This window comes from Bos taurus, chromosome 6 (genome assembly GCF_002263795.3).
Source record: "Bos taurus isolate L1 Dominette 01449 registration number 42190680 breed Hereford chromosome 6, ARS-UCD2.0, whole genome shotgun sequence".
Classification (NCBI taxonomy): domain Eukaryota; kingdom Metazoa; phylum Chordata; class Mammalia; order Artiodactyla; family Bovidae; genus Bos; species Bos taurus.
In genome coordinates this window covers 12,278,230-12,292,364 of record NC_037333.1, presented here as the reverse complement: position 1 = coordinate 12,292,364, position 14,135 = coordinate 12,278,230, and the positions used below count along the sequence as shown (strand labels likewise).

General features: G+C 38.0%; 1 protein-coding gene across 17 annotated transcripts in view; it reads left to right on the top strand.

The window, feature by feature from the left end:
- The window catches only part of ANK2 (ankyrin 2), a 585,830-nt gene that overhangs the window by 510,293 nt on the left and 61,402 nt on the right, over positions 1–14,135 (top strand). For 14 of the 17 annotated variants that reach the window (XM_024993497.2, XM_024993498.2, XM_024993496.2 and 11 more), the window contains 3 exons: positions 392–536; positions 7,121–7,223; positions 7,932–8,035. In XM_024993497.2, coding sequence (XP_024849265.1) covers positions 392–536; positions 7,121–7,223; positions 7,932–8,035 — 352 coding nt within the window. The remainder of the gene's footprint in view (positions 1–391; positions 537–7,120; positions 7,224–7,931; positions 8,036–14,135) is intronic. The other 3 variants (XM_059887688.1, XM_024993488.2, XM_059887686.1) reach the window with 1 other exon arrangement.

The window sequence follows — 14,135 nt, the reverse complement described above, 5'->3', positions numbered from 1 at the left end:
CATGAAGACTGTTAATGCTGGCTACTGTGTATAAAATTATTGAAACCACATTCAGAAGCTAAGTTGTACATATTGTACTAATTATTAAGTTAAATATAAAGCTATAAATCAGCTATTATGATAAAAAATGAGTAAAGAAGGTTGACTAAAAATTAAAAGACTTCCAATTCAGGTAATTATTTCTTCTTGTTAAGTAATAGGAAAATGAGTCAAATATTGTTCCCCCGAGTTTCAGCACTTTTTAATTGCATGTGTTCTGTTTTTTTTCCAGTATGCAGTATTTCAGTGATGACAATGCTATTATGCTGATTTTTTTCACAATTATAATTGTATTTTGTAGTTGATACTACATTCAACAAGTAAGTCTCCATCTCTCTCTGACTGTTTCAAGGTGATGACACAATGACGGGTGATGGGGGAGAGTACCTTAGACCTGAGGACCTAAAGGAGCTGGGTGATGACTCCCTCCCCAGCAGTCAGTTCCTGGACGGGATGAATTACCTGCGCTACAGCTTGGAGGGGGGCCGCTCCGACAGGTATTCACCGAAAGCGCTCCCTTTGTGATGATAGTGTAGACAGGATCATTGACACTTCATAGGTATCCTGTCCTCTGGGCAGTTAGTGTATTATCTTATGGTATTCTCTAACAACTTTGTGTCTGTTTTAAAGGCAACCGAGGCCTAGAGAGATTAAGTCATTTAGTGAAAGTTTAACTTTGTAAGAAGCAGAGTCGTGACAAATAAAGAGCTCTAAACTGTTAAAGTATGATACTTTCAATCATCTACGACTTTTTCTCTAAGGGCAAATTAAAAGGACAGTTTTGCCTTATGGGCAGTCTTTACTCAGTGGCAGTTACAGGTACTCCCAAATCCCCTTGCGGTTTTTTGTTAGTGGAATCATTTCTGTGAACCAAACTATACTGTGAAGAAGGATTTAAAAATAACAAATTGAGAAGGAAACATTGCCTGGAACTGACTGTTTTATGAAAAAAAATGGAATAGAATCCCCCAAGAGGCTGGATACCAAGAGCAATCTGAGCAAAATCTTGACGGAGAACAGGTTTTATCACCAGATCCAGGGAGGTTTACATTTTATTCTGAAACATACAATCAATTTTGGGGTTAATTACTAACTAGCACCTCAGGTGTTTATTATTTTTTGCGACAAACTGACTAAGAACGTTCCATGGTGCCTCATCTATCACTGCCAATTTAGATTGTGTGTGATTGTTTATATAATGTAATATCTTTTGCCAGTCAGTAATCTCAGGTTTATAATTTTAATATTGGCTCTATTTTTGGCTATATCCAGCATATGTGGAGTGTAAGAAATAAATACCTGAAAGCCTAGTCCATTTTAAAGGGATAATTAGGAAAAACAAGCCTACCTTGGGTTTTTTCCTTGAGTACTAATGCCTCCCTCCTATCTTTTTTTTTAATTCAATGTGCATATAAGTGCCCTTCTGGACTGGCTTTGTGGTAGGTGCTGGAGGTACAAAGATGATTAAGATATAATTGCTGAATTCATAACTAATGGCATGAAAGATGAGGCCAGTGGTACCACAGTGCACCTGGATCCCTGAGGCTCAGGCTTCCTGGAGCCGATGAGCCTAGATCGAGAAGGGATGATGAGTAATAGTGGTGAGGAGAGGCGGGGAGGGCATTTGAAGCTTTGGTGAGGTGAGCAAAGGCTTGTGGTGTATGAGAGAAACAGAGTAGTGTAACAGTGTAGCGCGGCTGGAGTGCAAGTGTGAAGGAGGGGCGGCCTCGTCTGCATTTTGGATGGATCTCTCTGACAGGGAGACAGAGGGTGAATTCAGCGGCTTTGTCAAAGGGCTACCTACCTCTGGCAGTAGTAACCATCTGAGAAAATACTGCTGCAATGGTTGCTGGAGGAGCTAGGACAAGACTTGAACTCTTAACCTGGGTGGTAGCAATCCTGGAGAGAATTTTAGAAATGAAAAATTTGAGAATATATCAGTGAGGCAAAACTGGCCAGATATGATGACAGATTTTATGGGCTGTGTGAGGAAGAGGAAGAAGACCCAACTGGCTCGTTGGCTTCAGTGACTTAGATGGAGAGGGTCCTTGGGATCAGGATATAGGGGGAGCTGCTCAGAGAGTGAGGGTAGGGGAGCTTGTGAGGGGTCAGTGTTCTAGATTCTGAATTTTGATACACTGATTGATTTGAGCCTTACAATCTGAGATTCTTGAAAGACTTTAAATTGCAATGAAATATTTATGGCCTTGCAAAAATTCACAGTAGTCTGTGAATAATCATATTAGTGTTATCCAAAAATCCTTTTTTTTTCAGCTTGATTTCTCTTGTTACAAATAAGTGCTTAACTTGATCCTTTTGCTGACTTTGAAATACTTAGTATGGAGAAAGATTTAGAACAATGCTTTCTATAAGACGAGTATCAGTGGTTTGAGGATTCTACCTAAACTGAATACTTCTCAGCTTGTAAAGACAGGGGATATGAAACAAAAAAGACATGATCGGTTGTCCGGGGCCACACTTGCATTAAAGACACCAGATTCATTCATCCTTTCCGAGTTGGCATTATAGTCTGCATTTCATTTTCATGGTTGCTTTTTTTTTTTTTTTTTTTTTAGTTTTGCTTAGCCAATTGAATATGTTATCTTTTTCGGTAATCATTTTTTCCTTCTCATTTCTTTATTTGGTGTGCTTTCAATAGTACCATACCCAGGTAGGTATTAATCGCATATCATGAAAACATGACCTTCCTGGATACATCCACATTTCCCTGCTCTCTGCTCAATATATGTGTATTGTGTGTGTGTGTGTGTGCGTGCATGCGTGCACACTTGTGTGTTTTGGCAAGGATTGCTTATATTCTAGAATTATGGATTTATTCTCAAATTAGGATTTTTATGTATTAAATTGAGTATCTATTAATATTTGAGCTAGAAGGAGGAATATTTTACTAGGATGAAAGTCTGTGACACGCCCCCACCCGACTTTATTTTAACTGTCACAGCTCCACCTTGTGGTTGATCAAACATTAGCACAGTTTCCCCAAAAGAAAGGTGTTTGTGTGAAGTCACTCAGTCATGTCCGACTCTTTGTGACCCCATGCACTGCTGCCCACCAGGCTCTTCTGTCCATGGGATTCTTGAGGCAAGAACACTGGAGTGGGTTGCCATTTCCTTCTCCAGAAGAAATGTAATTAGCCTATTTATAGTTGGACATGATAGAAAAAATTACTCTGATGCCCGAAATGTATATGGATGCAGAGGAATAAAAACAGCTAAACTTTGATTACATTGAATAGGAACACAACCAAGATGTGATTAGTTGGATTTTGTTTCCATTTTATTTTATTATTGCTTACAAATTAAAAAGTGCTATTCAGAGTCAGTGCAGAGCTAAATAACAGTGAACCACAGAAGCTTCCCCATGTATTAAAGCAAACACATTGAATTTTGGGATATTCACTTGTTATAATAGGTTTGAAAGCACCATTAATTGAATTTCTAATAAATATTGCAGCTTACTAAGATAGTAATTATTGCACTTTTCAGTGAAATTGCAAACTTTGATACCACCTAATATGTGTCCATAAAGCAGCTGTATCATGGTGAAAAAGTATAAATTTAAGATTATAAAAAAAAACTTTTGGCTCATCCCTTAGCTGAACAGCATGTAAAAATTTACACTTCTATAGATATTTTATTGCAAATTTAACTGAACAGCACCACCTCTGACCTAATTTTTTAAAAGTGGCAATTCTGTTGCAAAATATTTGAATTTACTTGCAGTGTTTTAAAAACACTTTCTGATCCAGAGACTTGAACTAGAGAAGAATTTCCTTACTCTTGGAATATTCTCACTTCATTTCATTTAAGTAGATTCTTTGATATCATAGAAAAAAGAGCAATTAGAACTATAAACATTGATTAAATACCAATTAGCATTTTAGAAGGCAGTAAACAGAGAGAGCTAAAATAAAATCAGAGGGTAGAGATATTCAGACATATGGTTTTAACTTACTCATTCTCTTCACTCTGTCTCTCTAACTTCCCTCACTCTCTGTAGATCCTAATATCTTTTTCTCCCTACCCTAATCTCCTTTTTGTAATCATATTGTCTCCTTCTTTCCTATCTTCTCCCTCTGTGTTTCTTTGGTGTTTGGACTCTAGGAAAGACAAAAAATAACACCAACATCCCTTTTCTCCTCTTGGTTCAAAACCAGTTGAAAAGTAGACCCAGGTATTAGGTCGATGGATATCAGTAATCCACCGTTATTACTGATACAGTGATTACAGGATGTGGCTTTAAATTCGCGCTCCAAGGAACTCTTAAAAACCTCATTAATACCTCTTTCCATTCACACCCAAAGGAGCCCTTAAATACCTCATTCCTAAAGCAGACACACCCCCACTCAGATATGGGGCCTCCCTGAGAGTGGCAGTTGAGACCTGGCTGCCCTTTTACAAGTTTACACTTCGACAGTGGTGGCAGCCACGTCACTGGGTCTTAACTGAGGCACCTTTTTTTTTTTTATCCATTCAGTTTTTTCCCATCCAAGCTAAATATCTATTTTGCCTTTGAGACCTGTGTTTCTACCATTCCATGGCTGCATTTAAGGGTAAAGTTACATAGTGATGGAGTCTCTACTTGCCGTTATGAGCAGGCATTTTTGTTCTTGTACTCCAGTGCCTGTTGGTCCTTTTGTGCTGTTCATTAATATAAATCTAGCACTTTTAAATGTATCAAGTCACCGTCTGGATCTATGAATTTCAAAGCTGAGCATAGAGACTATGTAATTAATACATCTAAACCCAGTAGATCTTGATGGGGGAAGATGATGAGCCCATAGACAACATATCATTTCAAGAGGTTGACCTCTCTGTTTTTCCCTTCTTGGTTCAATTCAAAAGAAAATAAAGGAGAATAGAATTGAAGAGCTGTTAACCTAGTGCTGCCTGGTACAAAACACATACAAGTGAATCTTTAGCTATCTTTGTAGTTTAAAGCAGGAAAAAAAAAAATACTCAGTCCACCAGTTGAGACAAGCTTTTGCTGAGATTAAAGACCCCTGTTCCCAATAGTTTAATCCCCTTCCTATCCTCAATTTCAAAGTCAGGCCAGGGTTCGTCACAGTAGCCTATTTATGAAGTGCACCATCAAAATCTAGCTGCACAGCTGTAAAAATAACTATAGTATAAGCTGCTTCCAGGTGCCAGAACTAAAACCCCTGTGAATTGTTTGCTTGGCATCCAGGCTCCTCCTGCCATGGCCGTGTCAGGAGCCTCTATCTTCCCCAAAAGCCTGTAGAGCATAAAATAGTGTATTGACAAATTCTATTTAGATTTAATTGTATTATAAACACACAGACTTATATAGGTGTAAAAACATAGGATCAGATAATTCAACTTTTTTAATACATGAATTTTAATACATCAATTACACTTACCGTCTAATATTCAGCATTTACTTTGGGGCATAGATCCTACAGCAAAATAGGAGAAGGCCCCAAATTACTATAAATTATCTACCAAGTGATGATTTCCTCAAAGATAGTTGGAGATGTTGACACCTCTCAAAGATGACAATATATGGCTTACAAACTTAGGTATATTTGCAAAAGAAAATAGTTTCTACTAATAGATCTGCTAAATTGATGTTTAGTCCATAATTCTATAGCGCTTCACTGGCCAAATACCTACTAGCTGAAAGTAAATGAAATCTTGCTTCCATAAATAAGCTGAAAGTTTGCCTATCTCTTTATTTTCCCTTGTGGGCTTTGGGCGAGAGTATTCTGAATACAGATCTTTAATTCTTGGGCTAACATGTATAAAATATAGTTTATTTAAGATACCAATGTGTTTGTCATTTGATTGTACAAATTGACTAGGAAGTAAGCAAATTGCTGCTAAGTCGCTTCAGTCGTGTCCGACTCTGTGCAACCCCATAGATGGTAGCCCACCAGGCTCCCCCATCCCTGGGATTCTCCAGGCAAGAACACTGGAGTGGGTTGCCATTTCCTTCTCCAATGCATGAAAGTGAGAAGTGAAAGTGAAGTCACTCAGTCGTGTCCGACTCTTAGCAACCCCGTGGACTGCAGCCCACCAGGCTCCTCCATCCATGGGATTTTCCAGGCAAGAGTACTGGAGTGCGGTGCCATTGCCTTCTCCGAATTGCATCTATGCAAATATCGAGTCTCACCCATTACATATGAGTATGTAATTCAGAACTTTGAAATTCAGATTTGCCAAAAATGTAAAGCATTGCTTATCAAAGCCTAAATCCCATTGTGAAGCCAAGCCTCAGTTTTGGTCAGTGTCCGCTGGCAATTCATTTTCACGCTGGCAGATGTGTGTGTGCGCGTGTGTTGTTAGAAACGGTTTTTTGTGCTCTTGCATCTCATTGCCACAGCGACCAGCGTTCTTTGGTGCCTCACTCACCACACACAGGACATGCACAGGGAATGGTGCTGTCCTTTGAAATCCCTTTATTGGAAACACCAGAGACAAACAGGAGAAACAGCACTTCCACAGGAAGCATGCATCTGGCCCCCATTCATCTCACTCTGTCGCTTCCAGGGGTGTGCACCAACACTCAGTCATTCACAGCTGGAGAGGAGGAGAAAGAGGTGTGGAGAGAGAGGAAAATGCGTGAAAATGAAACCTGTGCTTTCGTTTCATTCTCTCCGAGGGCTGTCTTCTACTAATATTTTTTCTAGCTGCAGGGAGATTTACATTTAACACAGATTTAAGCAGTCTATCCTGGGATTACTTTCTGTGTGAATTTCTTATACTAGCAGTAAGCTACAGTTGCTGGTTTAAAACATTTCTGGGAAGAAAATGAATCAGGTTAGGAGTATCAAATTTTATCTTCTGGATTCCCTTGTGCCCTGGCCATTGAGTGGTGGGAACCAGTCAAAAGATGTGTTAGTTTAGTTGCTGGACAGAGAGGTGTGGCAACACAGAGACCTGGGTTTCCTTCTTCCACGGTTGCGATTTATGTCCCCCTGGAAGTTGCACTGTTAGCTAATAGCACGCTTTTTTCACTCTCCTGCTCGGCTCATCATTCCATCCTCCCAACCCTACTACTGCTGTTGGTATATCACCATGACCTCCTGCCAACCTACCAGCCTTCGATCCTTCAGTTCCGACAGGTCTCACACCCTGAGCCATGCCTCGTACCTGAGGGACAGTGCCATGATCGACGACGCAGTTGTGATCCCCAGTCACCAGGTATGTGACTTTTTGCCTTTGCGTTTCTGTTTTCTGGAGGTCTTTTTAACGTTATCTGATGTTGGCTAGGTCTGGAAGAAGATTTTTTAACCTAAAAAAAAAAAAAACAAAAAACTGTCTTAATTCAGTCAATAAGCCTAGCATAAGAGATTTACAAGTTTTTCAAAAGCATAAAGAAAGTTTGCTGCATTTCTCAATGAGCAGAGTTTTTCTAAAATAATATACTACTTGTGTCTTAAGCTATACTGGATTCTTCTGTGAAGATTATATATAAAACTCAATTTCTTTGTGAAATCTCTGTTAAAGGAAAATGTAAGGTTGGATGCATTTTAAAGTATAAGATAAAAGGTACAGGTTAAAATATATCTCTCAATATTTAAAATTGTTTTCTATGAGAAAAGGTGTAGAATTTGTTATGAACTTAATTTTAGATATGGTTTTATCAGTTTGACTATATATAAGGAAGTAAATGAAACCAATGATTTTCATAGACAACTACTCAAGTGTAACCCTACATCAGTAATGTAATTTAAATTGGAATGCATTATAAAGATATATTTTTAAATGCCTTAGTCTCATATCATATTTTTAAATGAATGTTTTTCCATGTAATACCACTTTCCTGTGATTCCAATTATTGAAGTTCATTATATTTTAATTTAATTGAAAGAAGTCTTTCGTATTAAATCCAGTGTTCTTTGTGTTTAGGTGACAACTCTAGCCAAGGAGGCAGAAAGGAATTCTTATCGTCTAAGCTGGGGCACTGAGAACTTGGACAACGTGGCTCTTTCTTCCAGCCCTATTCATTCAGGGTGAGTAAATCAATATTGTGTATCCAGATCAAGAGGTAAAAAGAGATGAGTGAAAATAACAGCTTTGTCCAGTAGCTTTAGCTGATGGCTAGCTTACAGGGGAAGTGACCTTTTTTAAAAAGGTCATGCTTTATCTGCTTTATCCGCCATGGAGTCTCTCCACACAAACAGACCAGCAAAAAGGGTTGAATTCCGCATAGAAGAACTGACCATTGTTTTAAAATAACGCATAGAACTGCGTCAAATAGCTTGTTAACTAACCAGAGTATACCTGTGGCCTCCTTATTGTTCATATTTTTGTCTTTAAGATACCTTGAAAAGAGGGGCAAGATCATTTGCTTTTGAAAGTTCTGCTTACTAAGATTGACTAGTTTAATAAATGCCTTTCCTTGCGTATTAATGCATCTAAAATAATGTTTACAGGAGTCTGAGTCATACAGATATACAGAGGAGTTCACATGGTGCTTGAAGTAAAAATATATTAAAAAGGGAGATTTGAGTGCAACCAGTTAGGTTCTCAATTATCGTTTTAAAGTCATTCAGGTAATATATATGCCACTACTTAAGAAATTCTGCCTATTTATATTAGCTTATTAAAAAGTAGGACTTTGAGTTAATGATTTTAAATATCCTTAAAGATGTTCTTAAGTTAGAAGAATTCAATTATTTGTAATATAAATTCCTTAAGGGGTTTTAAATTGTAATACTCTTTACAATTGGTCTTTTCCTTACATTTTAATGGTTTCAAGTTGTATAGTAATTCCATAATTATGAATAAACTTTAAAAATGTTTTTCTTTAATTACTTTTTAAACCCTGCTCATATTTTATCTAACTAAATGTAATATTTTGATTTAAATTATTATCCCAAACTCCTTATCCATTATCCACAGAATGATTTTGAGTGATGGATCCTTTATTGTTTTTATTATTCTAAAATATTCTCCTTTCAGGAAAGCATTCTAAGATACTGTAGTTTAAAATTTGGGACTTCTTAATCTGATCTTCTGTTAAAGGCTCTTAAAACTAGTTACATAGATATAAAATTAGTTACATAGATATTGAAAATAATCATAATACTCTTCTATGTTAAATAAGTAAAAGCTAGTTCTTAGTGCAAGTGTTATTCAGGGGAATAAAAACCAATTAAACCTCATTCAAATTTACTTATTTTAAGTATAAAATGAGATAATTAAAATCTGACAGCTATATGTGGTTCAAAAAGCATAACATCACATACTAAATTTTTCAACAACAATAATAAGGAAAAAAACCTTGGGCCTAGAGTGTTGATGGATAATAGGTCAGAATTTAGAAACCATAATCTAGTATTTGAAGTCCATGTCCAGCCTACAAAGTGACAAGATTACTTTAAGCAAAATGTGACAGAGAAAATTTGTCTTATTGCAGACCAAGATTTTAAAGATCCTTATTTTTTTTTTACTATGAAACATGGTCACTGACTCTGATCCTCAACTCTGGCTGTACATGGGAATCACTTGGGAGCTTTAAAAATATTGATGCCCAGGCCCCAACTGAAACCAGTTCTATTACAGTCTCTGTTGCTGGGGCCTTGCCATTGGTATTTTCTACAAGCACCAGTTGTCAAATATATTTGTTTTATGTAGGCGATTAGAAAGGAACACCATTGCCTAATAAAGCTTCGACTATAAGTTTGACTTAGGTAATTAACATATGACTAGTTACCTCAAATATCTTTTTATCCTTTCCATTTACTTCAGTATTCTCTCTTCACACACTGTTGAATTCTGCAGCGCACCAAAGTTTGTGCCAGGCACTAAGGAAAACAGATGAGTAAGCCTTAGCCAGTACCTTTAAGAAGCTTGCTGAGGGTTGTTATTTGAATTTGGAAGACAGTCTACGAAAGAGCAATAACATGGGGGGAAGGCGCCAAGATGGCGGAGGAGTAGGACGGGGAAAACACTTTCTCCCCCACAAATTTATCAAAAGAGCATTTAAACGTCGAGTAAATTCCACAAAACAACTTCTGAATGCCGGCAGAGGACATCAGGCACCCAGAAAAGCAACCCAACTCCTCAAAAGGAGGTAGGAAAAAATATTAAAGACAATAAAAGAGACAAAAGAGGGAGGGACGGAGTTCCGTCCCGGGAAGGGAGTCTTAAAAAGAGAGAAGTTTCCAAACACCAGGAAACCTTCTCACTGCCGAATCCGTGCCGAGCTTTGGAAGCACAGAGGACAACATAACAGGGAGAAAAAATAAATAAACAATTAAAACTCGCAGATTGCGAGCCCTACGGTCACTCCTCCAGCAGAGAAGCAGCGCAGACGCCTGCATCCGCCATTAGCAAGCGGGGGCTGGGCAGGGAGGCGCGGCGCGGGCTGCATCGCTGAGAGTAAGAATCTGGCCTGAATACCCTGAGCACTATCTGAGCGAAATAATTTGGGCTAGCAAACCAGACTGTGGGATATCTACCATGCGAAAAGCCAGCCCTAACCTAAGACACCGCCAGCCCGCGCACGGAACAAAGGACTAAACAAAGGTAGCCGGCTGCAAACCTTCCCCCTCCGGTGACAGGCAGTTAGAGCCGGAAGGGGGCAATCGCAGCCCCAGAGAGACATTATCTATAAAACTGGCTTCTTTGCTAACTAAAACTTATTGGGGGTCTGGACGGTCAACATCTGCCTGAGAAGGTGCGCCGGTTTTACACCCAGATAACCAAGTGGCGGGGAGGCGATAAGTCGCAGCATTGGCGCTCACCAAACACCTCATCACCTGAGCTGCTCGGACCTGGGAAGAGCACAAAACGCAGCCCCAACTGAGTCTGCGCCTCTGAGGACTACCTGAGTGCCTGAACCTGAGCGGCTTGGACCTGGGAGGTGCATGCAACCCAGGCCCAGCCTCGGATTGTTCCCAGCGGAACAACCTAGAGCCTGAGCAGTGTGGGCAGGGAGGCTACACGCGCTGTGAGCGGGGGCAGACCCAGTGTGGCTGAGGCACTGCGAGCGCACGCCAGTGTCATTTGTTTGCAGCATCCCTCCCTCCCTCCCCATAGCGCGACTGAACAAAGAGAAGAAATACAGCTCCATCCACCAGAACACCGACACAAGCTTCCCTAACCAGGTAACCTTGACAAGCCACCTCTACATACCCACACACAGCGGGGAAACGCCACAATAAAGAGAACTCCACAAACTGCCAGAATACAGAAAGGACTCCCAAACTCAGCAATTTAAACAAGATGAAGAGACAGAGGAATACCCAGCAGATAAAGGAACAGGATAAATGCCCACCAAACCAAACAAAAGAGGAAGAGATAGGGAATCTACCTGATAAAGAATTCCAAATAATGATAGTGAAATTGATCCAAAATCTTGAAATTAAAATGGAATCACAGATAAATAGCCTGGAGACAAGGATTGAGAAGATGCAAGAAAGGTTTAATAAGGACCTAGAAGAAATAAAAAAGAGTCAATATGTAATGAATAAGGCAATAAATGAAATTAAAAACACTCTGGAGCCAACAAATAGTAGAATAACAGAGGCAGAAGATAGGATTAGTGAATTAGAAGATAGAATGGTAGAAATAAATGAATCAGAGAGGATAAAAGAAAAACGAATTAAAAGAAATGAGGACAATCTCAGAGACCTCCAGGACAATATTAAACGCTACAACATTCGAATCATAGGGGTTCCAGAAGAAGAAGACAAAAAGAAAGACCATGAGAAAATACTTGAGGAGATAATAGTTGAAAACTTCCCTAAAATGGGGAAGGAAATAATCACCCAAGTCCAAGAAACCCAGAGAGTCCCAAACAGGATAAACCCAAGGAGAAACACCCCAAGACACATATTAATCAAATTAACAAAGATCAAACACAAAGAACAAATATTAAAAGCAGCAAGGGAAAAACAACAAATAACACACAAGGGAATTCCCATAAGGATAACAGCTGATCTTTCAATAGAAACTCTTCAAGCCAGGAGGGAATGGCAAGACATACTTAAAATGATGAAAGAAAATAACCTACAGCCCAGATTATTGTACCCAGCAAGGATCTCATTCAAGTATGAAGGAGAAATCAAAAGCTTTTCAGACAAGAAAAAGCTGAGAGAATTCAACACCACCAAACCAGCTCTCCAACAAATACTAAAGGATATTCTCTAGACAGGAAACACAAAAACAGTGTATAAACTCGAACCCAAAACAATAAAGTAAATGGCAACGGGATCATACTTATCAGTAATTACCTTAAACGTAAATGGGTTGAATGCCCCAACCAAAAGACAAAGACTGGCTGAATGGATACAAAAACAAGACCCCTACATATGTTGTCTACAAGAGACCCACCTCAAAACAGGGGACACATACAGACTGAAAGTGAAGGGCTGGAAAAAGATTTTCCATGCAAATTGGGACCAAAAGAAAGCAGGAGTCACAATACTCGTATCAGATAAAATAGACTTTAAAACAAAGGCTGTGAAAAGAGACAAAGAAGGTCACTACATAATGATCAAAGGATCAATCCAAGAAGAAGATATAACAATTATAAATACATATCCACCCAACATGGGAGCACCGCAGTATGTAAGACAAATCCTAACAAGTATGAAAGGAGAAATTAACAATAACACAATAATAGTGGGAGACTTTAATACCCCACTCACACTTATGGATAGATCAACTAAACAGAAAATTAACAAGGAAAAAAAAAAAAAAAAACATGTATCTATAAAGCTCACTAAAGCAAAGCACAGTAAAATGAGGTATGGCAATAAAAGGCGTTAAATTTATCAAAAAAAAAAAATAAAGTGCTGAAAAATTAAAGCTGTCAAAAAAAAAAATCCAATAGCAGCAAATATCTAGACAATTTATATAGAAAAAATGATTTTTAAAAGAAAACATTAACAAAGGAACAAAACCAAGTCAATGTCTAGTAATAAGTCTAATTAAAAATGCATTAGATTTGTATAGAAATATGTATAAAACCTTACTGTGGAATATAAATAAGGATCTGTAGATTCAGTGTGCTCATATACTGGAAAACCTGTTCTTACAAAGGTGAAAATCTCAAAAATTAATTGGCAAATTCAGTGTGTTTGAAATAAAATTCCCCACCATGTTTGAGGAGCTTAAAGATGAGCTTTAAAATGTTGTGTAAAAATAAACAGTCATGAAGGTACAAGAAAATTAGGAAGAATGTGAAGAATAAAAGAGGACATGTCTTTCTATATTTAAGCATTCCTTTTGGTATTAATGCAGCAAGAGAAGCATATGTCAATGGAACAGAATTAATAACCTAGAAAGAGAAATTCTCAAAAGAAGCTCTTGAAATATGACAAAGGGAGCATTAAAAATCAATGGATAGCTATTTACAGTAGCCAGGAAGTGGAAGCAACCTAGATATCCATAGACAGATGAATGAATAAAAATGTTGTGGTACATATACACAATGGAATATTACTCAGTCATAAAAAAAAAAAAAAAAAGAAAGAAAGAGCAATAACATGATGGTTAAGAGTGTGCTTTGGAATCATACCAAACAGAATTCAGATCCTGGCCCTGACATTCAATATGTGACACTGGGCAAGTTGTGTAAAGTGCTTTCGTTTATTTATCTATAAGATGAATGTTATGTTATAGGCTCCGTAGGGGGGACTTAAGGATTAGGTGCTTCTTAAGTAGTTAGCATTTTGCCTAGAAAGAATAAGTACTCAATAGATTTTAGCCATTAGTATTTATACAATCCACACACACATCTTTAGCAAATTTCCAGTTAGTGAAACAAAAGTATTCCGGATTCTCTAAATGGGAATAACCAATGTGGTATAATTCATAATGGCAGTGTTTGACTTATTTTTTATCAGGTAATCTATCGTAAAGTTGTGTTTCTACCATAGTATTTGAATGAACACTGCAAAAGATGACTCCAGTGGAATGGATACTTACACTAAAAATTCAGTATTTCTGAACGTGATGGTATTTGAAAGCTACTGTGATATTAATATACATAGTATTCATAATGTATCATATAAAAATGACTTCTTATAATTTTATTCATTATATATCAGGTTCCTGAGTAATAGTTTTTATGTAATTTACAAGGAGCTGAGTTTATCT